Here is a 26260-nt window from a genome sequence, read left to right as displayed (position 1 = left end):
TGAGTACACCCCTAAGTGAAAATGTCCAAATTGGGCCCAAAGATTCAATATTTTGTGCGGCCACCATTATTTCTCAGCACTGCCTTAACCCTCTTGGGCATGGAGTTCACCAGAGCTTCACAGGTTGCCACTGGAGTCCTCTTCCACTCCTCCATGATGACTTCATGAAGCTGGTGGATGTTAGAGACCTTGTGCTCCTCCACCTTCCGTTTGAGGATGCCCCACAGATGCTCAATAGGGTTTAGGTCTGGAGACATGCTTGGCCAGTCCATCACCTTCACCCTCAGCTTCTTTAGCAAGGCAGTGGTCGTCATCATGCTGGAATACTGCCCTGCGGCCCAGTCTCCAAAGGGAGGGGATCATGCTCTGCTTCAGTATGTCACAGTACATGTTGGCATTCATGGTTCCCTCAATGCACTGTAGCTCCCTAGTGCCGGCAGCACTCATGCAGCCCCACACCATGACACTCCAACCACCATGCTTGACTGTAGGCAAGACACACTTGTCTTTGTACTCCTCACCTGGTTGCTGCCACACACGCTTGACACCATCTGAACCAAATAAGTTTATCTTGGTCTCATCAGACATGGTTCCAGTAATCCATGTCCTTAGTCTGCTTGTCTTCAGCAAACTGTTTGCGGGCTTTCTTGTGCATCATCTTTAGAAGAGACTTCCTTCCGGGACGACAGCCATGCAGACCAATTTGATGCAGTGTGCGGCGTATGGTCTGAGCACTGACAGGCTGACCGCCCTCCCCTTCAACCTCTGCAGCAATGCTGGCAGCACTCATACGTCTATTACCCAAAGACAACCTCTGGATATGACGCTGAGCATGTGCACTCAACTTATTTGGTTGGCCATGGCAAGGCCTGTTCTGAGTGGTACCTGTCCTGTTAAACCGCAGTATGGTCTTGGCCACCGTGCTGCAGCTCAGTGTCAGGGTCTTGGCAATCTTCTTATAGCCTAGGCCATCTTTATGTAGAGCAACAATTCTTTTTTTCAGAACCTCAGAGAGTTCTTTGCCATGAGGTGTCATGTGGAACTTCCAGTGACCAGTATGAGGGAGTATGAGCGCGATGACACCAAATTTAACACACCTGCTCCCCATTCACACCTGAGACCTTGCAACACTAACAAGTCACATGACACCGGGGAGGGAAAATGGCTATTTGGGCCCAATTTTGACATTTTCACTTAGGAGTGTACTCACTTTTGTTGCCAGCGAATTTAGACATTAATGGCTGTGTGTTGAGTTATTTTGAGGGGACAGCAAATTTACACTGTTACACAAGCTGTACACTCACTACTTTACATTGTAGTAAAGTGTCATTTCTTCAGTGTTGTCACATGAAAAGATATAATCAAATATTTACAAAAATGTGAGGGGTGTACTCACTTTTGTGAGATACTGTAGCAAACATAATAGAATTAGCCTTGCTGTTCCAATATATATACACATACACACACACACAGTCACACAAGAGTGGATACATATGAATTTCAGCTTTCATTTTGTGATATTTACATCAAGATGTGTTAAACAACTTAGAACATGCCAGCAATTTTTCAAGTGATCAAAAATATTGGAACATGTGACTGACAGATCTTATCTGTCTTGTTGCCCAGGTGTGCTATGTTAGATTAATTGTTTAACCAATTAATAGCTGTGAATGACTACTCTTAGCTTGAACTCTGGGTTTCACCTATGAAGACTGCATTTGTTGTTAAAAAGGATAAACCAACATAAAAACCAGAAAGCTGTCTATGGAAGAAAACCAAGCCATTTTCTCCCAAGCTGAGAAATGCGGGAAAATTGATCAGAGTCATTGCACAAGCATTATGCATATCCAATACAACATTTTGGAATGTCCTGAAACAGAAAGAAACCATTGGTGTATTAACAACTAGGCATGGAACATGTCAGCCAAAGAAAACATATTTTATATTTTCATATGACCTATTTTATACTGCATATTTTATACTGCATTTTATCATGTTGATCTTAATTTGACTCGGGAATGATGCTGAATCATGGTCTACATGTGAAGGGCAACTTCAAACAAGTTCAGTGTTATCAAATGGCCTTATTTCCTAGGACTTAGCACATTCCAAACACAAACACACACATTATTTAACCTAGGCAGGCTCCAGTAAGTCTGTCTAATAAATTTAGTTTTTAACAACTTATACAAAGGACAGCTTAAGATGAGAAGTAACATTTTTATATATTAACAGGCAGAACACACAGTACACATAGGAATATGCGTATATGCGTCAGATGTTGATAAGGAGGTCAACCCTATTTGGTGCAGTCTCAGATAGATAAATAACATAAACGGTAAATGGGTGAATTAAAGGGATGGGGAGACATCTAGTGGCAGTACATAGAGGCAGAGTGAGTAAGACAAATTAGAATTAGCCAATTAGAGTGGGCAAATGTCATGCCCTTGTGATTTTTAAGATCATGAACTATGTACAGTACACAACACTCTTCAGTGGTCACTCTTGAGACTAAGCTCCTTTACTGCCTGGGTTTACCTTTGTAAGAAAGTTCTTGCTGATTCTAAGAATCTGATTCATTTGGTTTCCTTGAACCTATGTGGGAGACTGGAGAAATTCCCTGCAACACTCATTAGCAGTAATAATCGAAAAGCCAGACTGGAATTTGCAAAGAAATACAGAGATGAGCAACAAAAGTTCTGGAATTAAGATTAAAGCATGGGTCTGCTCATGACCCAAAACATATGAGCTTATTGGTCAAGCACAGTAGAGGTAATTTCATGGTTGGGCTTGCATGGCTGCTTCTGGAATGGTCTCATGAATCTTAATTGATGATGTAACTCTAGATGGTAGCAGCAGAATTAATTTAGAAACATTCCAATACTTTTGCTCACCCAAAAATTGGGTTGCCTGCCACCAAAGGTGCCATGTTCTAAGTTGTTTTACACATCTAAATGTATATATTAGGAAATGAAAGCCAAAATTCTTGTCCATCATCTTATATTCATCTTTTGATTTCAAACCCAAATGTCTTCAGTGTATAGCAAAAATAGAACAGTTGGCCTTGCCATTCCAATACAAAATACATGTTTGAAAGAAGCATTCCATGTACATGATTCATTTGTATTAAATATTGTTATTAAATCTTACCCACTACACCTTTAATGTAGTCAGTAATATCAAATTAAACATAGGCTGAATTACAGTAAATTAGGTTTTAGAATGACCTGCTGTAGGTTCCACATATATATCATGTATATGTTCTCTCTCACTCTGAAACAAATCAAACACAGTATTAATACAAAACATTACACTCTCTATTTACATTAAGCTAACTAAAACTCTTATTGTGCTTTCTGCAGAAATATAGTAGGAATTGCATCCAATGTCTGACGTGATTTTTTGGCAAGAATATTTCCTTAAATATTTTCATCAGATATATTACCTGTCCTTCATTTGGATCCAGGTAAACATCTGAAAGGTTAAGATTTTAATTACTCATGACATACATCCTTTAATTTTTATGTCACCATAACAATTTATGTGAAAGAAAGACCTTCTTCTAGGTTAGGAACAGGTATTGCTGGAGGGCTCTTCCTAGGGACCAATTTCTTACCAGCCCAATCGTCATGGGAGACATCAGGACCTTCAATAAATAAAAAAGACAGGAATAAACAAGAGTTTTGTGTACTGTAAGACCTTTAAATGAGAAGGCTGCAATCTTCTGCGTTGTCATAGCAATTCTAGGCCCTATCTTACTCACTTACTTTCAAAACTGCTTTATCCTGTTCAGGGTTGCAGTGTATTAGGAACCCATTTCAGTAACACTGGAAAATTGTAAACACAGGATGCCACTCTATCTCAGGGCACCATACACACACACACATTCACACACTCATTCACAACTAGGAGCAGTTTAGCTCAGTGGGAGAAACCGGAGAACCCAGAGGAAACCCCCATGCACAGAAACTCTGCACAGGATGCGAGTTCATGATGAAGTGATGAGATGATGAGACAGCAATTCTGTACCACTTCGCCACTTGCATAAACCCTTTCAGTTTTTTTAGTCAATCTTTCTCTAACTCAATTAATATTCCCATACATAATTTCATATAATGCTTATAGGCTTATAATTCATACAATTACTATATTAACCTATTCCCTATTAATCTCTTTCTCTGAGCATGATTGTTTACTGCTGCTTTTGTCAACTATCAACAAACAATCCTCATACTCCAACCCTTTGTTTTGCAATTGCTTTTTCTGAACCAAAGCAAAATATCTAGCACTAATCTTTGCTTGCTATCTTGCTGAGCACTGATGCATGAGCACGATCTCTCTCTCTCTGGCTCTCTGTCTTTCTACTTGTTGCTGGTAGATGTTGCCATGATGTTTAAATGGATTTGTCCATGCAGAGTCGAATGTCTTCCCCCTTTGCGATTTAAGGGTAAACTGTTTTCTAGCTCTAAAGCCTAAATAAGGTTGGCCTCCTGAAATGGTTCATTGTGTGCTTCCACAGGTATAAGGAACAGGAACAAGTCCTGTGTTGGGCAAGGGAACATGATATGGTCTATCAAGGTCTGAGAGTATACATTGATTTGAGTGTGGCACTCATGAGAAAACGAGCCTTTTACAAGGAGATTAAACACACTCTTTATCTGGTTGGTTTCCAATGTTTCCTATTGCTATACCTGGCCAAACTCCAAATACAGGTGCATCTGAAATAATTAGAATACCATGGAAAAGTTACATTTTTTCGGAAATTTTCATATATATTCTAGATTCAGTACACACAAAGCGTAATATTTCAGGAAATATTTCAGGTTCAGGAAACCTTTGCAGGTGTTTTGAGTTAATTAGTTGATTAGAGCTCTTCTCATGTTGACATTTCCCTATTATACATTCTTTATTCTAATATTTTGAGGTACTGGATTTTTGATTTCCATAAACTGTGAGCCATAATGATCAAGCTAAAAACAAAATAAATGCTTGAAATATTTCACTTTATGGTAATGAATCTAGAATATATGAAAGTTCCACTTTTTCAATTAAATTCTGAAAAGAAAAAAAACTTTTCCACGATATTCTACTTTTTGGAGATGCAACTGTATATTTTAATATTTTTATCTTGGATGAAACTTTGAGACTTTTGACCTTAAATGCAAAAAAAAATATTTTTACAAGAAACATGTTTACATGTGATGTTTGAATATTTGTGAACCTTTTAGAATTTTCTGTATTTCTGCATAAATATGACCTAAAACATCAAACAAAAATTTTCACATTTGTCTTCAAAGCACATAAATAGAACCAAATTATACAAATAAGATAAAAATATTATACTTTGTCATTTATTTATTGAGGAAAAATTTGCAATATTACATATCGGTGAGTGGCAAAAGTGTATGAACCTTTGCTTTCAGTATCTGGTGTGACCCACTAGAGAGAAATAGTTTGTATATATTGTAACCTTATTTTTGACAGGTATAGGTCAAAGGTCAAAAAGATACATATTCTTACTCTCTATATCTAGGTCAAAGGTCATGATCATAAAATATATTTATAGTTATGTTAAATCGGGATCATATACATTCCTGACACAAACGTTACCATACATGGTACGGCCATATGTATTCCAGACACCCACACACATTGCACACATGTTCTTTCTTTTCACATAGAATATGAAACACTCTGAGGTAGGTCATAAAAATATATATAGTTATGTTAAATCGGGATCACATACATTCCTGACACAAACGTTACCACACATGGTACGGCCATATGTATTCCAGACACCCACACACGTTGCACACGTTCTTTCTAACACTCTGAGGTAGGTCATAAAAATATATATAGTTATGATAAATCTGGATCACATACATTCCTGACACAAAGGTTACCATACCTGGTATGGCCATATGTATTCCAGACATCCACACACGTTGCACACACATGTTCTTTCTAACACTCTGAGGTAGATCATAAAAATATATATAGTTATGTTAAATCGGGTTCCCATCCATTCCTGACACAAATGTTACTATACATGGAATGGCCATGTAGGTTCCCATCCGTTACGGATAAACACAGACACACGTTGCACACATGTTCTTTCAAACACTCTGAGGTAGATCATAAAAAATATATAGTTATGTGAAATCGGGTTCCCATACATTCCAGACACAAATGTTACCATACATGGTATGGCCATGTGTATTACACACACACATTCAAACAAAAATATGACACATACAAACACACTTTATTTTCACATTATTTAAAAGGAATTTAAGTGTTATTTACTAAATTACCATAATTATGAACACAAGTTGTTAAGTTGACAATCATTTTTAAAATTACGTTTCTCCATTTAGATTGTCTGCAGTAGAATGCAGTCTTTTAAACCAGGAAAAATGACTGCCTTTAAGTTGTATAACAATAGTAAATAAAATCCAGTGTGATTTACATTACAAATCTCATACGTAACATCTCTGCAGCATTTATAGACGTTAAAGCACTGAATGAAATGAGCAGTATAGACAAAAAATAAACACTCTGTGTCTACTACTTTTATCTCTCTCATAGAACTATCCACAGTCCAAAGGCTGTGGAGCTAGAAGGCTACGTGTGCGAATGACAAAAGATTTTTAAAAATAAAATAAAAAATGTATCAATAAATGAAATTAGATTACACAATGTAGTTTAGGTTTACATGAATAAGCAGAAATGTAATCATGCTTATCTTTCCTATAACACAAATGAAAAGCCCTCTCTAGATGAGCAGATTTGTCAAATGAAACTTTTTCCTTCTTATCCACTGCTATGGTAAACTAAAGAGTAGATATTCAAATTACACTGCTAAATATGACTAGCATTAGCTACGTGTAGTAGTGCAAAATAGTCCATCAAATGTATTAGCAGGTGTAGCCTATACACGAGTCCACTATTGGTCATATCACAATTGAGAACATGACTCAAATTCATTGCTTTAGTAGAATTTAATTGTAAGTGAAATGATACTCACATTGTAATATCCTTAGTATTTGTTCAGTCTACAGGTCCTCTAACACTCTGTTAAATGAATAAATGTAAATGTACTACAACTTAAATTTTGTTTTAAATCAATTAATGCAGAAATTACACACAATATTAAGTTGATGTAATTATCAACATTATTATGTCAACACAACTCATCAAAATAATGTGTACAACTTTAAATATTTAATTAATTCAATAAATTAGAATTTTTATCTTGCAACCACACATTAAATTTAGATTGTGGGGTTTTGTTTAGCTCCGCTGTTAGAAAATACATGATGGTTGAATGTGAACATAAATGAGCAGAATGTAAGCTTGTGAAATAAATGAAACTTTATTGATTGCACTTTTGAGAAAATGGCATGACTTTGAATAAAAATTTACTGAAATAAATACTCTAAAACATCGCTATACCCGAAGAAATGTAAAAAAAAAAAAAAAAAAAAAAAAAAGTTTTTACATACCTTCTAAATAGGTCCCTTTAGGAGGTAAACATTTTAAAGACGGTGTTTTATAAGAAACGCGCGTATTACATGCCTTCTAAACCTAACCCTTTAGGATGTAAAATGTTTAAAGTGTTGCTTAAAAGACTGGAGAGTTTTATTTAAACTAGAAGACACATGTTTCGGGCGATGTCTTGTAGGCCTATACACACTGTCCTACACATGTGTATTCCTGGGGTGACAGTTCTGTAGATAGTGTAAATTTTACATCTATGAGCTCTGGTGACAGTGTCTGAAGTGTGTGTGGGTGTGCGTGCATGTGTGTGGGTGTGTTAGAGAGAGAGACAGAGAGAGAGAGAGAGAGAGAGAGAGAGAGAGAGAGAGAGAGAGAGAGAGAGAGAGAGAGAGAGTGAGTGTCATGTGTTTCCTGGGGGTTTGCTGACCAGAATGCTTATAGTGTGTTTATGTTAATGAATTAAGGGACGAGTCGTGTGTTTCAGGGTTTTACGATCCCTACCAATGTGTACATTTGTGGTTTAAGTGAATCTTTGTTTCTGAAATTACTTCTGTGGTAATTATCAGTTTGTGTAACTAATCTATCAGAAAATACTAGACCTGGTGACTGAATGTGGTAGATGTATTAGAATTTTGGACATTATATGCATGTGTAGCTCCCTATGTGTATGATCTATGTGTAATCCTTCTGCCAAGAAATGAACAGACTGAGGTTTGTGAAATAATTGAACTATTTATTGGCTACGTTGTTGAGAAAAACATTGTGATGTGTAAAACATTTCTACAGTCCTTCAAGGCTGTATGATGTCGTTGTTCTCTTTTACTGAAAGAAAGGTCAAAACCATCAGTGTTATTCGTTGTGGAGACTGAAGTGACAATATGTCTGAAGAAAATGAAAATATGTATTACATATCCTACCTTCTAACCAGGTTATTTTAAGGGTGAAAAAACCTTTTTTAAAGACGGTGTTTTAAAAGAATCGTGCATTTTGTTTAAACTATAAACAAGATTTCAGAAAACGGTTCGCCAACGAGGATACTTACACAGAACTGTCGCTAAATACATAAGCTTTTGTCTATGCTTTGACATCCCATGTCCCAGCAGTACATTTATGACCTCTGGTGACCATGTGGGTGTGTGGGGGTGGGTGTGTGAGAGAGAGAGAGAGACACACACAGGTGTTCTTTTGGGGGTTTTGCTGACTAGAATTCTTACAAATGTGTTTGTTAACGAATTAAAGGGAGTCGCGTGTCTCAGTGTTAAAATAATGGTTAAGACGTTGTAGTTAAAACACAGAAGAAACTCTGCAACTATCTGTTACAATGTCTGCTCCGAGAAATCCTAATACCCTTAGAAGATTGCTGTGTATTCACCAACAAGAGGACCTTGATAAAAGAACAAAAACAATGAACCTTTCTCAAAGAAATTCCTAAATCCTCTGACCAAGTATATGGCTGTACCATCTGTCTATTAAATAAATGCCAGTCCTTCATGCTGAAAAAGAAGGATCAAAATATAATACCAGTAGTTTGGCACTGTGACTCAAAAAGTTGTTTTATATCTGACATCTGAAAGCTAACTACTGTCCCCAACTGCTGTACAATACTGATAATGCTCTTACAGTTAAGAGGGCTGAATGGCAGACCTTGTTAAATAATATTGTATGTTTCTTCCTCATAATGTTTTATATTTTATAAATATATTCTTATATATCTTATATTACTTTTTGCTTTTTCTTATACGTTGAAATGGGAGAAGAGGGGATCGATGCTGGTGCGAAGGTGATCCTGCACAAGGACATGTCTTTGTAACTGTAAGTGACGAGTCAACTTAATCCTTCACATGGTATTCATAAGGTGCCATAAGTTTCTGCTACTCTATGGGTCATGCTGAAGTTTGAACAAAATGGTTTGACTTAATATCCGAAGCAGTAGTGCACAAGTCATTTCTTCCTAATTTGTTTATTAACTTTTATTGTATGCCTAAATGTAATAAAAGTTATTTGCCAGATTCAGATGCTCCTAAACAAATTATTATAAAGTATGAGTTGGTAACTGATCAACAAAGACTGTACTATCATTTCTAATATAATGCATTAAATATGGACCACTATTTTCACTGAAATATTTCAGAGATTTTTTTTTTTTTACACTAAATGTCTAATATTCTGTGCTGTTGGAATTATGCCTGAAATGTTACTCCCCCCCCCCAACCCCAAGATCAGGAGTGGGTAAAGACAGACCGGTGATCTGATCTATATTATATATACGTGTACATTAGATAATGCTTCTCTGAACGCCATGGTGGGACGTTCCTGAGTTGAAGTACTGTACAAGTCCTAAGCATTAGATCACCCCAATTACTCTTGTATACTCTTTCCATACCATCGTGATCTTTGCCTGATGAAGCCATACACAAAACATATTTGACATTTGGGGCCTAATTCTAAAATCACCAGATACCAAATGCACAACCGTTTTGTCTTGCTGCCATCACAAAATAAAAATGTTTAAACCTTAAGTAACGTAGTCACGGAGGGTGTATATATTTTTCACACTACATGAAGTTTGGGGATCCTTATAGACTGTGGAACAGAAATGTACTCGGTGTGTCTCCACCGTTTTATTTCATATTGGAGTACAACCATTTTTCTTTTTTACCATTAAGGATGAAACACTTTTTTCTTTTAAAACACCATCTTTAAATGTTTTTCTACCTCCTAACTAAACCCACGGACTTAAGACACGATCTTTGGAGTAGTTGACGCCTTGCTCAGGGTTAAACAACACCGTCTTTACATTACCTTCATTAATAAATTGTCAAACTAACCTCTTGTTTTTTGGGGGGGGTTTTTTGGAGCAAAAGTCAGGTCCTCTCTCATTTCAACAGGTCCTCTTGTTGGTGAATACACAGCAATCTTCTAAGGGTATTAGGATTTCTCGGAGCAGACATTGTAACAGATAGTTGCAGAGTTTCTTCTGTGTTTTAACTACAACGTCTTAACCATTATTTTAACACTGAGACACGCGACTCCCTTTAATTCGTTAACAAACACATTTGTAAGAATTCTAGTCAGCAAAACCCCCAAAAGAACACCTGTGTGTGTCTCTCTCTCTCTCTCACACACCCACCCCCACACACCCACATGGTCACCAGAGGTCATAAATGTACTGCTGGGACATGGGATGTCAAAGCATAGACAAAAGCTTATGTATTTAGCGACAGTTCTGTGTAAGTATCCTCGTTGGCGAACCATTTTCTGAAATCTTGTTTATAGTTTAAACAAAATGCACGATTCTTTTAAAACACCGTCTTTAAAAAAGGTTTTTTCACCCTTAAAATAACCTGGTTAGAAGGTAGGATATGTAATACATATTTTCATTTTCTTCAGACATATTGTCACTTCAGTCTCCACAACGAATAACACTGATGGTTTTGACCTTTCTTTCAGTAAAAGAGAACAAGCCTTGAAGGACTGTAGAAATGTTTTACACATCACAATGTTTTTCTCAACAACGTAGCCAATAAATAGTTCAATTATTTCACAAACCTCAGTCTGTTCATTTCTTGGCAGAAAGATTACACATAGATCATACACATAGGGAGCTACACATGCATAACATGTCCAAAATTCTAATACATCTACCACATTCAGTCACCAGGTCTAGTATTTTCTGATAGATTAGTTACACAAACTGATAATTACCACAGAAGTAATTTCAGAAACAAAGATTCACTTAAACCACAAATGTACACATTGGTAGGGATCGTAAAACCCTGAAACACACGACTCGTCCCTTAATTCATTAACATAAACACACTATAAGCATTCTGGTCAGCAAACTCCCAGGAAACACATGACTCTCTCTCTCTCTCTGTCTCTCTCTCTCTCTCTCTCTCTCTCTCTCTCTCTCTCTCTCTCTCTAACACACCCACACACACGCACGCACACCCACACACACACACACACTTCAGACACTGTCACCAGAGCTCATAGATGTAAAATTTACACTATCTACAGAACTGTCACCCCGGGAAAACAAATGTGTAGGACAGTGTGTATAGGCCTACAAGACATCGCCCGAAAAATGTGTCTTCTAGTTTAAATAAAACTCTCGATTCTTTTAAGCAACACTTTAAACATTTTACATCCTAAAGGGTTAGGTTTAGAAGGCATGTAATACGCGCGTTTCTTATAAAACACCGTCTTTAAAATGTTTACCTCCTAAAGGGACCTATTTAGAAGGTATGTAAAAACTTTTCTTTTTTCTTTTTTTTTTTTACATTTCTTCGGGTATATCAATGTTTTACAGTATTTATTTCAGTAAATTTTTATTCAAAGTCATGCCGTTTTTTCAAAAGTGCAATCAATAAAGTTTCATTTATTTCACAAGCTTACATTCTGCTAATTTATTTTCACATTCAACCATCATGTATTTTCTAACAGCGGAGCTAAACAAAACCCCACAATCTAAATTTAATGTGTGGTTGCAAGATAAAAATTCTAATTTATTGAATTAATTAAATATTTAAAGTTGTACACATTATTTTGATGAGTTGTGTTGACATAATAATGTTGATAATTACATCAACTTAATATTGTGTGTAATTTCTGCATTAATTGATTTAAAACAAAATTTACATTGTAGTACATTTACATTTATTCATTTAACAGAGTGTTAGAGGACCTGCAGACTGAACAAATACTAAGGACATTACAATGTGAGTATCATTTCACTTACAATTAAATTCTACTAAAGCAATGAATTTGGGGCATGTTCTCAATTGTGATATGACCAATAGTGGACTCGTGTATAGGCTACACCTGCTAATACATTTGATGGACTATTTTGCACTACTACATGTAGCTAATGCTAGTCATATTTAGCAGTGTAATTTGAATATCTACTCTTTAGCAGTGGATAAGAAGGAAAAAGTTTCATTTGACAAATCTGCTCATCTAGAGAGGGCTTTTCATTTGTGCTATAGGAAAGATAAGCATGATTACATTTCTGCTTATTCATGTAAACCTAAACTACATTGTGTAATCTAATTTCATTTATTGATACATTTTTTATTTTATTTTTAAAAATCTTTTGTCATTCGCACACGTAGCCTTCTAGCTCCACAGCCTTTGGACTGTGGATAGTTCTATGAGAGAGATAAAAGTAGTAGACACAGAGTGTTTATTTTTTGTCTATATTGCTCATTTCATTCAGTGCTTTAACGTCTATAAATCCTGCAGAGATGTTATGTATGAGATTTGTAATGTAAATCACACTGGATTTTACTTGCTATTGTTATACAACTTAAAGGCAGTCATTTTTCCTGGTTTAAAAGACTGCATTCTACTGCAGACAATCTAAATGGAGAAACGTAATTTTAAAAATGATTGTCAACTTAACAACTTGTATTCATAATTATGGTAATTTAGTACATAACACTTAAATTCCTTTTAAATAATGTGAAAATAAAGTGTGTTTGTATGTGTCATATTTTTGTTTGGATGTGTGTGTGTAATACACATGGCCATACCATGTATAGTAACATTTGTGTCTGGAATGGATGGGAACCCGATTTCAAATAACTAGTAACATTTGTGTCAGGAATAGATGGGAACCCAATTTAACATAATTATATATATTTTTATGACCTACCTCAGAGTGTTAGAAAGAACATGTGTGTGCAATGTGTGTGGGTGTCTGGAATACACATGGCCGTACCATGTATGGTAATGTTTGTGTCAGGAATGTATGTGATCCTGATTTAACATAACTATATATATATATATATATATATATATATATATATATATATATATATATATATATATATATATATATATTCATGATCATGACCTTTGACCTAGATATAGAGAGTAAGAATATGTATCTTTTTGACCTTTGACCTATACCTGTCAAAAATAAGGTTACAATATATACAAACTTACAATATATACAATATATACAAACACAAATTTCTCTCTCCCACTTGTGATTACACTGCAGCTAAATGTTTCCAGTAACTGGTGATCGGTCCTCCACATCAGCTTGGAGGAATTTTAGCCCATTCCTCATTACAGAATAGCTTAAACTCTGGGATGTTGTTGGGTTTCCTCACATAAACTGCTTGCTGCTGATCCTTCCAAAACATTAACTTTATTCTTCTTTAACCATTTTTGGTAGTATTACCCAGGGACCCTCACTCAAATTACCTCCTGTATGTAAATAAGGTACATCCTTCCACAAACATCAAATGGTCATCACAAACAACACCATTTGGTGGACCCACAGAGCATCTGGGTATTTAGGGGAGAGCTGGCCAAAGATTCGGGTAATCTGTAGACAGATCTCCCGCACGATTGCTGTGTGTAGTTTTCTATACCAGGTATGCAAGTTTTGACTTTCTTCTGTTGTATTATTATGTTTTGAATTTGATTGGAATGTAATGTTGAAGGTAATTCTTTCTTCTTATTATAAATAGTATTAGATTTGGATGTGGTCATACCTGGTTAAATAAATTATTATGCTTGATTATATTCTAACTTATTCTGAAATTATTGTCTTTAGTAGATTACGTTAAGTCCTTGTTACCACAAATCTGTGACCAGGTTAGTACAGGCTAAAATCCAGATTTAGGTATAACAAAGCTACGCAATGTCTCGTTCCCTTCTCAGGGAACAGGGTTACATGCATAACCCAGACATTCCCTTTCAAAGGGAACTCCACATTGCATTAGCTGAACACTGTGGGAACGAGAATACCCACTCCATAATACTGAGGGTACGTCCTGTTCAAAAAGATCCGAGCCCGAGGGTCAGTGCAAGACACTCGAGCCCAGGCCAGAATGTATATCCAGGCTGTAAAACCAAATGAATGTGTGTGGAGTAGACCACCCCGCTACAGCACACACATCCTGTAAGGATATCCCTTTGGACAAAGCCTTAGAGGAGGGGACCCCCCCTAGTGGAATGAGCCCTTATGCCCAGAGATGTAACGAGACCATGTGCCTAATAAGCAATAGAGATTGCTTCCACTATCCAATTAGAGATGCGCTGCTTTGACCCAGCATACTGTCACAGAGAAAGCTGACCAGCAGCTGCTCTGACTTATGCCACTGGCCGGAATGGTGGACGTAAGTACAGAGAGCCCTTACTGGACACAGTCAGAGGAATTTCTCTTGTTCCGGTATGAGGAACAGAGAAGGGCAAAAAGCCTGCAACACCACAGGCTGGGCAGCCGATGTAGGCACTTTAAGAATATAATCTGGCCTAGGATACAGGAAGGCCTTGGCTAATCCAGGGGTAAAGTCCAGACAGGAAGGGCAACAGCGAGAGCTTGTAGATCTCAGGGCTTGAGAGATGTCAGGGTCAGCAGAAGAGCTACACTTAGAGTCATAAGCTTCTGAGAGGCTGACACTAAGGGCTCAAATGCTGCACTTGACAGACCTTCCAGAACCACAGAAAGGTCCCAGGAAGGTATGCGTGGCCTGCAGATGTGCATCAGCCGCCTGACACCACACATAAACCTCAAACTTAGAGGATGTTGCCCCACAGAGGCTCCATCAATAGGGGCATGGCTGGTCGAAATGGCAGACATGTAGACCCCGATTGTTGGAGGAGCCAACCCTGCTGAGAAACGTCCTTGTAAGAACTCCAGGACTGTAGCTATTGCGCAGTTTGCTGGGTCTAGCTGATGTTCCTCACACCACGAGACAAAAAGTTGCCACTTGAGCAGATACAATTTTGTCATGGATGGTGTTCTAGCATTCAACATAGTCTCTACAACCTCAGTTGTGAGACCAGAATCTATGATTTGGTGCCCCTCAGGGGCCAGACCCACAGTTTCCATAGTTCCAGCTGAGAATGATAAATCAGCCCTATGGCTTGAGACAGTAGATCCCTGAAGATGGGAATCTCAGAAGGAATGCCATCTAGCAGGGATATTGTCTCTGAGAACCATATTCAAGCTGGCCAATAAGGTGCTACTAGCAGCAGAAGTAGACAATCTTGGCGAACTCTCGCTAGAACTTGTTGCAAGACTTACTAGAAGATCCTGTGATGATTTTTTTGGGCTCTTGGAGACTTCTTTTTACAATCAGACAATCTGCTTTTGGGTTGAATTTGCTGGGACGCCCAGTCTTCGACAAATTGGCAGTCATTTGAAATCTGTGCTATTTGTAGATTATTTTCCTAACAGTGGAATGATATATTTGGAGATTTTGTCTAATCCCTTGCCAGGATCCCTTGGGCATTATGAAACCACACATCTCAATAGCAAAAGGAACACCACACACTAGATGTGAGAGTTTTAAATGACACCTGCACTCACTAAACAGGTTCTAATCATGTAACTTATCTGTTGTTGTTTTTGTTGTTAATTTAAAAATGTGAAAATGACTACAAAAAATCAATTTTATGGGTTATTTTTTTGTGTATCACCTTTATAAAAAAAAAATAAAAAAAAAGATTAATTTGAAAATTCTATTCACCCTGTACTATATTGAAAACACATTATTAACACATTATTTGATGTTTTACTCTGTGAATTTAATTTATTTTTGAAAATATATACTCATTTCAAATCTGATGACTGCAACAGACTCCAAAAAAGTTGGGACAGTCAACTATTTACCACTGAGTAACATCACCTTCTCTTTTAATAACACTTAAACGTTTGGGCACTGAAGACACCGGTTGTTTAAGTTTGCCAAGCGGAATTTTTCCCCATTCATCCATTATGCATTTCTTTAGCTGTGCAATTGTACAGGGTCTTTGTTGCCTTATTTTGCATCAGACATTCTCAATCGGAGACAGGTCAGGAGTGTAGGCAGGTCATGCTAGCACTTGCACTCTCTGCTTACACAACCATGCACAAATGTGGTTTGGCGCTGTCCTGCATATGTTGCTCAAAAATGTGTACGTATTTTTCTGTATTAATGGTGCCCTCACAGGCACTGACACACCCCCATACCATGACATATGCTGGCTTTCAGACCTGATGCTGTTAACAGCTTGGCTGGTCCTTTTTCTCTTTGGCCCAGAGAACACAACGACTGTTTTGTCCAAAAAACTATTTGAAATGTTGACTCATTGGACCATACAACATGGTTCCACTGTGTTACTGTCCATCTCAGATGAGACAAAGCCCAGAGAAGTCGGTGGCACTTCTGGACAGTGTTGATGTATGGCTTCTGCTTTGCATAGTAAAGCCTTAACTTGCATTTGTGGAAGCAGAGGCGATTGGTGTTGACTGACAAAGGTTTACCAAAGGATTTCCATTACAGACTCATGACTGTGTTTTTAAGACACTGATGTCTGAGGAATTTCGAATCAAATGCATTCAGAAGTGGTTTTCGGCCTTTCCCTTTATGCACCGAGATTTGACCTGATTCCTTGAATCATTTAATTATATTTTGCACTGATCACATCAAAATTAAACAAAGCTAGTTTGTTAACATGTTTCAGAACTGGGTCTTGTTCTGCCCAATCTAGCCTTTCACCTTATAATTCCCAGATTTATCACAAAAAATACATGCACAAATGGTAAATATCTACTAATGAAAAGTATGTTTTGCCATCTGAAAGTTAAAATAAGTGCTCACATTTTCTATTGTTGGAATCACTGTAGAACTCCTCTTGCTCAGGTAGCAGCTTAGGGGATTTCTAAAAAAAAAAAAAAAAAAAAAAAGGTTTCCTGTTTTAGGTATTATAACCTTGTTACCTATGCCATATAACACTAATTTATGAAGCAGGTGCATTTTTGTTTCTTATGCCATATAACACTCTTCTACTATAGAAGCAGGCATTTTTCTTAAAATTTAACAATTACCATTTTTGATGTGATCTTGGCTGGTCGTGGTGGTGGTGCTGCCTGTCTTTGGGGATTTGTGGAGTATGGTGGCCTCTCAGGGTAGCCTACATAAAACAAAAATGATGTTTTTAATACATTCATGCATTCTTTATACATTTACTAAACACCCACTAATGAAAGGCATTTGGAGAAGATTTGATAAAATAACTGAACATCTGTGTAACGCAATTAAAGATTTAGCGAGAAGTACCAAGGTATACATTCTCTTCTACATGGCGATGCTGAACCTTTATGGTAGGTCGCTCGCAAGGGGGAGCTTCATATGTATCACCATCTTCCTCACCCTACAGAAACACACACAGAGACAACAGAAAACTTCAATGCAAAAAAATACATCTTAGCAAGTGGAAATACCTTGAATATAGTCAAATTTATCTAGTATTTCCTATTATAAGATTACAATAAGCCAAAACAAAGATTATTAAACCTATTTCAAGCCATTTGTACTCATTTCAAGATTGAAATAGTCTTGTTTTATTGGCAGATAGTTTTGATCATTTTAAGCTTAGCGGTTAGCACGTTTGCCTCACACCTCCAGGGTTTTCCCCATGCTTCCAAGGTTTCCTTATATATATATATATATATATATATATATATATATATATATATATATATATATATATATATATATATATATATATATATATAAGAGATGCACTGATACTAAATTTCTCAGCTGACACCAATAACCGATTATTCAGAGTGATATCGGCTGGTACCGATAACAGATACCGATAGATCTGCCTTTTATGCCTTCTTTTAAATTAATAATATTTAATTCCACAATTCTGAAAGAAATGCAAATAAAAACTTTATTCTCTCCATTTCAAGTTGTTTCACAGTACCTGGTCTCATAAACAGAAAACACATTAACATTAACTAAATTCTGAAGATTAAACTAAGATTTCTTAACTTATTGAATGTTATTAATTCATATTAACAGAATTAATTGACTGAATTTTAAAATACCTCCAGTTACTCACATTCACTCACCACAAATAAAAGCATTTCTACTTCATCACTGACATCAAACTAGCAATATATAGGCCTAATATAAACTTTTTTTTATGATATTAAAAAAAAGTTAATATTTTTAATATTGGGGGGGGGGGTGTTGTGTGAACTTCCGTTTCCGTAAAATTTTAGCAGTGAGAAATTACAGAGCTTACAAACTGCAGTTTTGTCATCATTCCACACAAGAGACATCATCTTCACACACAGCATGAAATCGATGTGTTTTCCCACCCTCTTTTTATTGACAGGATATAATCGGCCCTGATCATCGGATGTTTTTAAACTATACATCTCTGATACATCTCTCTCTCTCTCTCTCTCTCTCTCTCTCACACACACACACACACACACACACACATACTGCCCTCCACTAATATTGGCACCCCTATGAATTCATATGATAAAAATACATTATACAATGGGAATATACAAGTATATTCCCATTGAAATTTTAAAAAATGTAGCACACCTGGGTGACTAGGAACAGGAAAATGTTCAACCATGACTTTTCCTGTTTCACATGGCTATACGGTGACCTCCACTAATATTGGTACCCTTGGTAAATATGAGCAAACAAGGCTGTGAAAAATTGTCTTTATTGTTTTAACCTTTTGATCTTTTGTTAAAAAAAATCACAAAAAATACTCTGTCATGGATATCAAACAAATGCAATACAGGTTTATCCAAAAAAATCTTTGTTAAATATAGGTGTGCAACAATTATTGACACCCCTATGAATTCAGATGAGAAAAATATATTTGAAGTATATTCCCATTGAAATTTAACTTTTTTTAGTACACCTGGGTGACTAGGAACAGGAAATTGTTCAACCATGACTTCCAGCTTCACAGGGGTATATGTGTATATATATATGTGTATATATATATATATATATATATATATATATATATATATATATATATATATATATATATATATATATATATATATATATATATATGAGGTAACAAATAGGCCAAATTCCCTTAGTCATTCATAACAATGGGTAAGTCCAAAGAATATAGCTGTGTTGTTCGGCAAAAGGTTGTTGAGCTTCAAGCATTGAAAATGCCCATTTCCACCATCAGCATCAATTAAGAAGTTCCAGTCAACTAGTAATGTAATGAATCAACCTGGAAGAGGACATGTGTGTGTGTATTGTGCACTGTGAAGAGGATGGTTCAAGTGGCCAAAAAATCTCCAAGGATCACAGCTGGGGAATTGCAGAAGTTACTTGCATCTTGGGGTCAGAAAGTCTCTAAAGCTACAATCCGAAGTCACCTATAACACCAGAAGTTGTTTGGAAGGGTTTCAAGGAAAAAAAAAAAAAGTGTATTGGGTGTTTATTCAGGTTGCCTTTGTTTTATGTCGTATTTCATTTGAAGATCTAAGACTAATTAGTATGAGACATACACAAAAACAGAATAAATCAGGATGGGAAAAATTATTTTTCACAGCACTGAATATGACCTTAGCACTGCCCCCTTTACATAACTTCAAACATTGTAGATATCCTTAGAACCATGTATTGAACATGTCTGTCAAGTTCGGCCCAAATCTATATTGCTAATCATGAATTACAGCTATTTGTAAACTAGCCCCACCTCCTGATTGGCTGAAGGCAGACATGTTTTTGAAGTAATGGTGACTAAAAAACCAGTTACAGATTAGTACACTGATGCAGCACACCAAATTTCAGCACAATCTGACTTTTGGTTTCTCAGAATAGCTCTTTCAATTGAACTTTTCAATGGTTATATTCCAAACTTTGTGAATCACCTCAGAATCCTTTGCATTTCAAGTTTTTTGAAATTCTGTGCAAGTATTCATGAAGTACAGCTGTTTGAGTAAACCAGCTCAACCCCACATGGGTTGATTTGCATGTGGCAGCCACATTGTTTACAAATTTCAACACACCAAGGAATAAGCACCAACAAGAAAGTTCACTGTGGCTCTTATTTTCCAAGGGATATGCTAATTTTTATGTCATGAACAGTGCCCCTGGTGGCCAGTTTGAGTGAGAAATTAAAATGGGGGTCCATACTCTAACATACTTGAACCTACTATTCAAGTTTCATAATGATAGGTCACTGTTAACTCTGTCAAATGCCTGCTGAAAGTAGACCGATTGGCCAATGGTAGAAAGTTTTTAATTAGGTCATCAAAATTTCAATCACAAATTAGAACTATTATACAACATAACAAATTTCAGCTTGATAGGACTTAAAGTTCTTGAGAAAGAGTTATCTGACCTTAGCTTATGCATGACCACACCCCAATCTTTGCTGGCATCCTCAGATCCTTGTACTGAACATGTCTTTAACATTTGCTTTAAATCCATATCTCCAATCATGAATTTCAGCTATTTAACTAATCTAGCTCTGCCACTTTAGAATTGATTGATGTATGGTGGCCATATTGTTTACAAATATCAACATGTTTTTGATAATTATTAGATAAATGTAAATCCTAGGACTAGTTCGAAAAAGTAGGTTTTGCATATTATGTAAATTATCACAAATTTAAGTTGGTAGAGCTAAAGGGTCCAAAAGGTAATTTCAGAGTTTGTGCAAACAAATTAAGCCGAAGAAGAATTTTCACTGTATACCTTATTTTCCAAGAGATATGCTTGCTTTTTGGTGCATAAACATGAATAGTAATTTGCCAATTTGACTGAGATTACATCAGATAATAGTGTGTCCCAACCCAAAACTGCCAATCAACATTCATGACGATATCTCAATGTTTACCCTGTCAACTGCTGGCTGAATACTGACTGGCCAATGGCAGCCATGTTTTTTTTAAGTAATTAGATCATTATCTAAAATCCACTTACAGATTAGCACATAGACACAGCGTTCCAAATTTCAGCTCAATTGGACTTATGGTTCTTGAGAAACAGTTATCTGACCTTAGCTCCACCTACTTTACATGACCATACCCCACACTTTGCACATGAACTCAGAATCTTATTCTGTGAATGGATTTCAAGTCTTGTGCAAATTAAGTCCACTTAAGGCCTCATTGAGTTACAGCTGTTTGAGTAAATTAGGCTCTGCCTGATCAGAATTGGTTGATGTATGATGGCCATATTGTTTAGAAATGTCAACATGTTTTTGGCCAGTGGCCAATTTCAATGACAATGCATCACCCAGCAATGGGTCCATACCCAAAACTTCCATTCAAGATTTTTTTTTTTTTTCATGATACCTCAATGTTAACCTGGTCAAATGCCCACTGAAATTAAACTGAAACTGATTGGCTGAAGGCAGCCATGTTTTTTTTTTAAGTAATTAGGTAAACAACAACTTTGTTGATCAACAAATAAACTTAGAGATTGCCACATAAGATGCACAATACCAAATTTCAGCTTGATCAGACTCAAGGCTGCTAAGAAACAGCTAAGCTAAGAAAACCTTAGCTCTGTCCCCTTTCTATAACCATTCCCCAAACTTTGCATATGACCTCAGAATACTGTACTAAGTATGTCCTTGAATTTTCATGCAAATCCATGTAAGCTCTCATGAGTTATGGTTGTTTGAGTAAATTAGGCTCTGCATTGTTAGAATTGACATGTGGCAGCCATATTGTTTACACGTCAACATGTTTTTGATAATTACTGAGGGTCACACTCTGCTGAGTAGTTTGACTCCAAAATTGTGAAGATAGGACAAAAATCCTAGGACAAGTTCTAGGAAATCCTAGGAAAAGTAGGTTTAGCATATTATGCAAATTTACAAAAAAAAATCTAAGTGGTCTGAGGTAAATGGTTCTTAAGGTTTTTTGTTTGAGAGAATTTTCACTGTTAGACTTATGGTATTTGAGTTATGAGGCAAAAACGTAAAACAATTTTCTATAGTGCCAGCCACCATTCGTCTCATCTCTCTTGCCTGAGTAGCAGGAGGGAGTTTTATCACAGAAGAAGAAGAAAAATCCTAACAAAAACGTATAAGTTTCTAAGCACATCCTTATAAGTTACATGTGACACTAATAAGATGAAGAAGAAGAAGAAGAAGAAGAACTAGCACAACAAAAACAAACAATTACAATAGGGTGTCTACGCACCCTTGGTGCTCACCCCTAAATAACAGAACTAAATGACTTGCATTATGACAACAAATGAATGCAAAAAGCCTTTGTGTTTGCAACCACAATACTTACTAATTCATCCTCGGACCAACCACACCCTGCACTGATATCTAAAAAAAAAAAAAAAGTGAGTCCCAAAAAAGTTAGTACCAACAACATGGTTAAACCATTCTCAGTGATACTATTGCAATTATATGAACAGTCCTATATGTTTCCAAAACAAATCAATTGAATTTAAGTTTAAAACAGTAAAATATATAAATAGATAGTTCTATTTCACCCCTTCTAACCACCAGAGACAATGTTTAATACCAGGATATGCTCTTGTGTGCATACCATACTGAGACCTTCAAATAAGCATGTGACAGTGATGATGTATTTGCTATAGCTTAAATGCCATGTCACGTGTAACTGTCACAAGGACATGTTTCATTGAGATGTTTATTTTAGGTTTCTGTCATAAATTCATGTTCCTTTGAGTTCATATAGCCTTTAAAAAGAGTGATTAAAATGTAATGAATATGATGTTCAGAGAGTAATACTGATAAATGTACCTCCTTAAAATAATATTTTGGTAAATTTTTTTTTACTTTTATGTAACATTTTATTTAATATAGAGTCTTATGGGTCATGTGACCAGAGTTTGAGAGCGTGAGTACAGCATTGTGGTTCAGAGCTAACATGGACACAAAGGAAATGCATACAGTCCCACAATACCCTTATTCTACATGTGATCTAAGAGGTGCACATGGTGGATGCTCCTTTTATTTGTATATATTGTGTTATAATGTTATTGATGTGCTTTTACATGAACAATGTTTGCAGAGTATCGGATTTATCACATTTCCATTGTGCTAACGTTTTTGGGCCTGTTTAGCAGTGGACACTAGCTTGAGAGACTTTAAAATGACAGAGAGATGTATATTTTGAACATTTGAATATTTGAAAATTTTTTTTATTTTGAGAAAAGAGAGAGAGAGAGAGAGAGAGAGAGAGAGAGAGAGAGAGAGAGAGAGAGAGAGAGAGAGAGAGAGAGAGAATTAATTCTGAAAGACATCTATATGATGCATGGCCATTATTTCATTGGACCAGTGTAACTATACTCAGCAAAAAAAAAAAAAAGAAATGTCCATTTTTCAGGAGACTGTATTTTAAAGATAATTTTGTAAAATCCAAATAAGCTTTACAGATCGTTATTGGAAAGGGGTTAAACAATGTTTTTCATGCTTGTTAAATAAACCATAAACAATTATTGCACAAGCACCTGTGGAACAGTCCTTAAGACACTAACAGTTTACAGGCGGTAGGCAATTAAGGTCACAGTTAAAATAACTTAGGACATTAAAGAGACCTTTCTATTGACTCACCAGATGAAAGATGTCTAGGGTGCCTGCTCACCTGCATGAACATGCCATAGGCCTGCTGCAGGGAGGCATGAGGATTGCAGATGTGGCCAGAATAATAAACTGCAATATCTGTAATATAAGACGCCTAACACAGTGCTACAGGGAGACAGAAAGGGCATCTGATCGTTTTTGCAGTGGAAGATTACATGTAACCGTGTGCCCCCCCAGATGTGATCAAGAACTTGCCTTGGTGGAAGAGTGAGGTAACATCTCACAGCAAGAACTGACAAATCTGGTGCGGTCCATGAAGATGAGATGCACTGTAGTACTTATAGCAGCTGGTAGCCACACAAGATACTGACTGGTCCTTTTTATATTGACAACTGAGACATAAACTGAACAAGCTTCACAGACATTTGACGAACAGAAATGGAATAATGAGTGAAGCTTGTTCAGTTTATGTCTCAGTTGTTGAATGTTTTTATGTTAATACAAATATTTACACATGCTAAGCAATTTGCTGGAAATAAAAGCAGTCGAATGTGAGAAGATATTTCTTTTTTTGCTGAGTATATATCATGTTTATCTTTTTTCTCTACCTACTGAGCCCATGACAGACTATATGTAGATATTGAAGTCACAGTTTATGCTGGCAATCACTTCAGTAAAATGGTGGGAGAACTGTATGATTTAGTGATAAGTTTGCGCTGCATGAACTGTTGACCAGATGATTACAGAGTGAAATTTTGGCCAAACCCTGGGTTCCAGCCTAAGGTTATTTCACCCAAATTTGTGAACCAGGTGATTGACCTTGCAGCATTCTATGAAGTTCAATCTTCTTTCCTTGGACTAAGCAGGGGTTGGCCACCATGGCCTATTAACAGTCTAGACACTCAGCCCCTACTCTGATATGCCATTAGCTTAGTAATAGTAAGAGGCATACTACACCAGGACATCTGTGTTGCAGCTGTGGAGGGCATTAGCTCTCCAGCTCTCAAGGTCAACATCACCCTTCCAAGTGGTGTGACCGGTGACCGTGGCACCCATCTCCAAACACCTTCCCATTTTAGAAGGCGGACATATGAACAGGGCCATGAAAAAATATTTGCCCCTCTCCTGATGTCCTTTATTTTTTATATTTATCATGGGGTTTCATGTTCTCATAAAAATATAATATAAGACGAGGAGAAAATGAGGAAACACCATCAACATTTAATGTACTGAAGGAAAATGTTTATTCAACACTTAGATTTAAGGAAAGAAGTGACATGGTGTGAAGGTATGTAGAGCAAATACTAGAGATAACTGTCACTTTGTGAAAATCTTTGTGAAAGCATTCCAGTATTAAAAACAAACCATGGTATTTAACCGGTGTTCAAAGATCCACAGTAGAAAGAACCGTGTCCATAACTACCAAAATGTATATTTGAATTTGACAAATTACTGTACACCTCACACTTTTGTTAATAAGCACAAATTACCAATAAGCATGACTATAATCATTGGGTTATTCATTTATCATAAAATTATTAAAATATAAATAGACTGTACCTGTTCTTTTGGGTGGAGCAGGAGGTCCACAATGTCTGCACAGAGATATTTAAGAATAACATAACTCTCAAAAACATGATATAGAATATAATCAAATAGTAGCTATAAGAAGCTTGTAATTTTCAAATACTTACAAGTTTTTCAGTTTTTCAAAGAAACTCTGAAAAAAGGATATGTGCATAATTTGTGAATACAGTTTAAAAAAGGACATGATATATGTCATGTGAACGCTGTTGAATTCTCAAATTTGATTGGTCAGAAGGTGTTGATTAATTTTCTATAATAGTGGTGCTGGCTGCAAGGCAAATCCCAGGTTTATATTAATGTACACATTCTAAATCAGGTCCACAAATATTTGGACACACATTATTATCTTTATTATTATATGTTATTGTTATTTTAGCTGTCTACCACTGTATACATATAGTTATATATAGGTGAATTGTGTAGGAATTACAGGAATTACACTTTTTATATACCCCCTCCCCCCTTTTTTTTAAGGGACCAAAAGTAATTGTACAATTCGTTGCTCAGCTGTTTCATTGCCAGGTGTATCCTTTCCCCTCATTATTTCACTTACAAGTAAATAGATGATTGGCTAAATTGCAAAATATGACATCTTAGCAATTGAAAATATCTTGAATATAGAAAAATTTATCTAGTATTTCCTATTATAAGGTTATACTAAACTAAATATAAGATTATTAAACCTATTTCGAGACCAATTTTACTCATTTTAAGCTTGACATTTTCTTATTCTATTGGCAGATACTGTTGCATCATAGAACAAGACTATTTCATATTGAAATTAGTAAAAAAAAAAATTAAAAAAAAAGGTTTAATTTGCATAATAGGTTTAATAATCTTGCATTTGGTTTATGGTCATCTT

The 26260-nt window shown here is 36.2% G+C and overlaps 1 protein-coding gene across 1 annotated transcript in view; it reads right to left on the bottom strand.

The window, feature by feature from the left end:
- Positions 1–26260, bottom strand: part of si:dkeyp-117b11.1 (B-cell linker protein) — a 93759-nt gene that overhangs the window by 63169 nt on the left and 4330 nt on the right. Inside the window, exons 2-10 of the mRNA XM_017468566.3 lie at positions 25506–25531; positions 25372–25406; positions 22547–22584; positions 17562–17655; positions 17330–17415; positions 17103–17163; positions 3557–3646; positions 3446–3474; positions 3228–3273 (exon numbers count right to left, since the gene is read on the bottom strand). Of these exons, the coding sequence (XP_017324055.3) occupies positions 3228–3273; positions 3446–3474; positions 3557–3646; positions 17103–17163; positions 17330–17415; positions 17562–17655; positions 22547–22584; positions 25372–25406; positions 25506–25531 (505 nt within the window). The remainder of the gene's footprint in view (positions 1–3227; positions 3274–3445; positions 3475–3556; positions 3647–17102; positions 17164–17329; positions 17416–17561; positions 17656–22546; positions 22585–25371; positions 25407–25505; positions 25532–26260) is intronic.

Source organism: Ictalurus punctatus, chromosome 5, assembly GCF_001660625.3.
Source record: "Ictalurus punctatus breed USDA103 chromosome 5, Coco_2.0, whole genome shotgun sequence".
NCBI lineage: Eukaryota > Metazoa > Chordata > Actinopteri > Siluriformes > Ictaluridae > Ictalurus > Ictalurus punctatus.
Note: the sequence above shows the minus strand (reverse complement) of the source record. Positions and strands in the feature narration are given on the sequence as shown.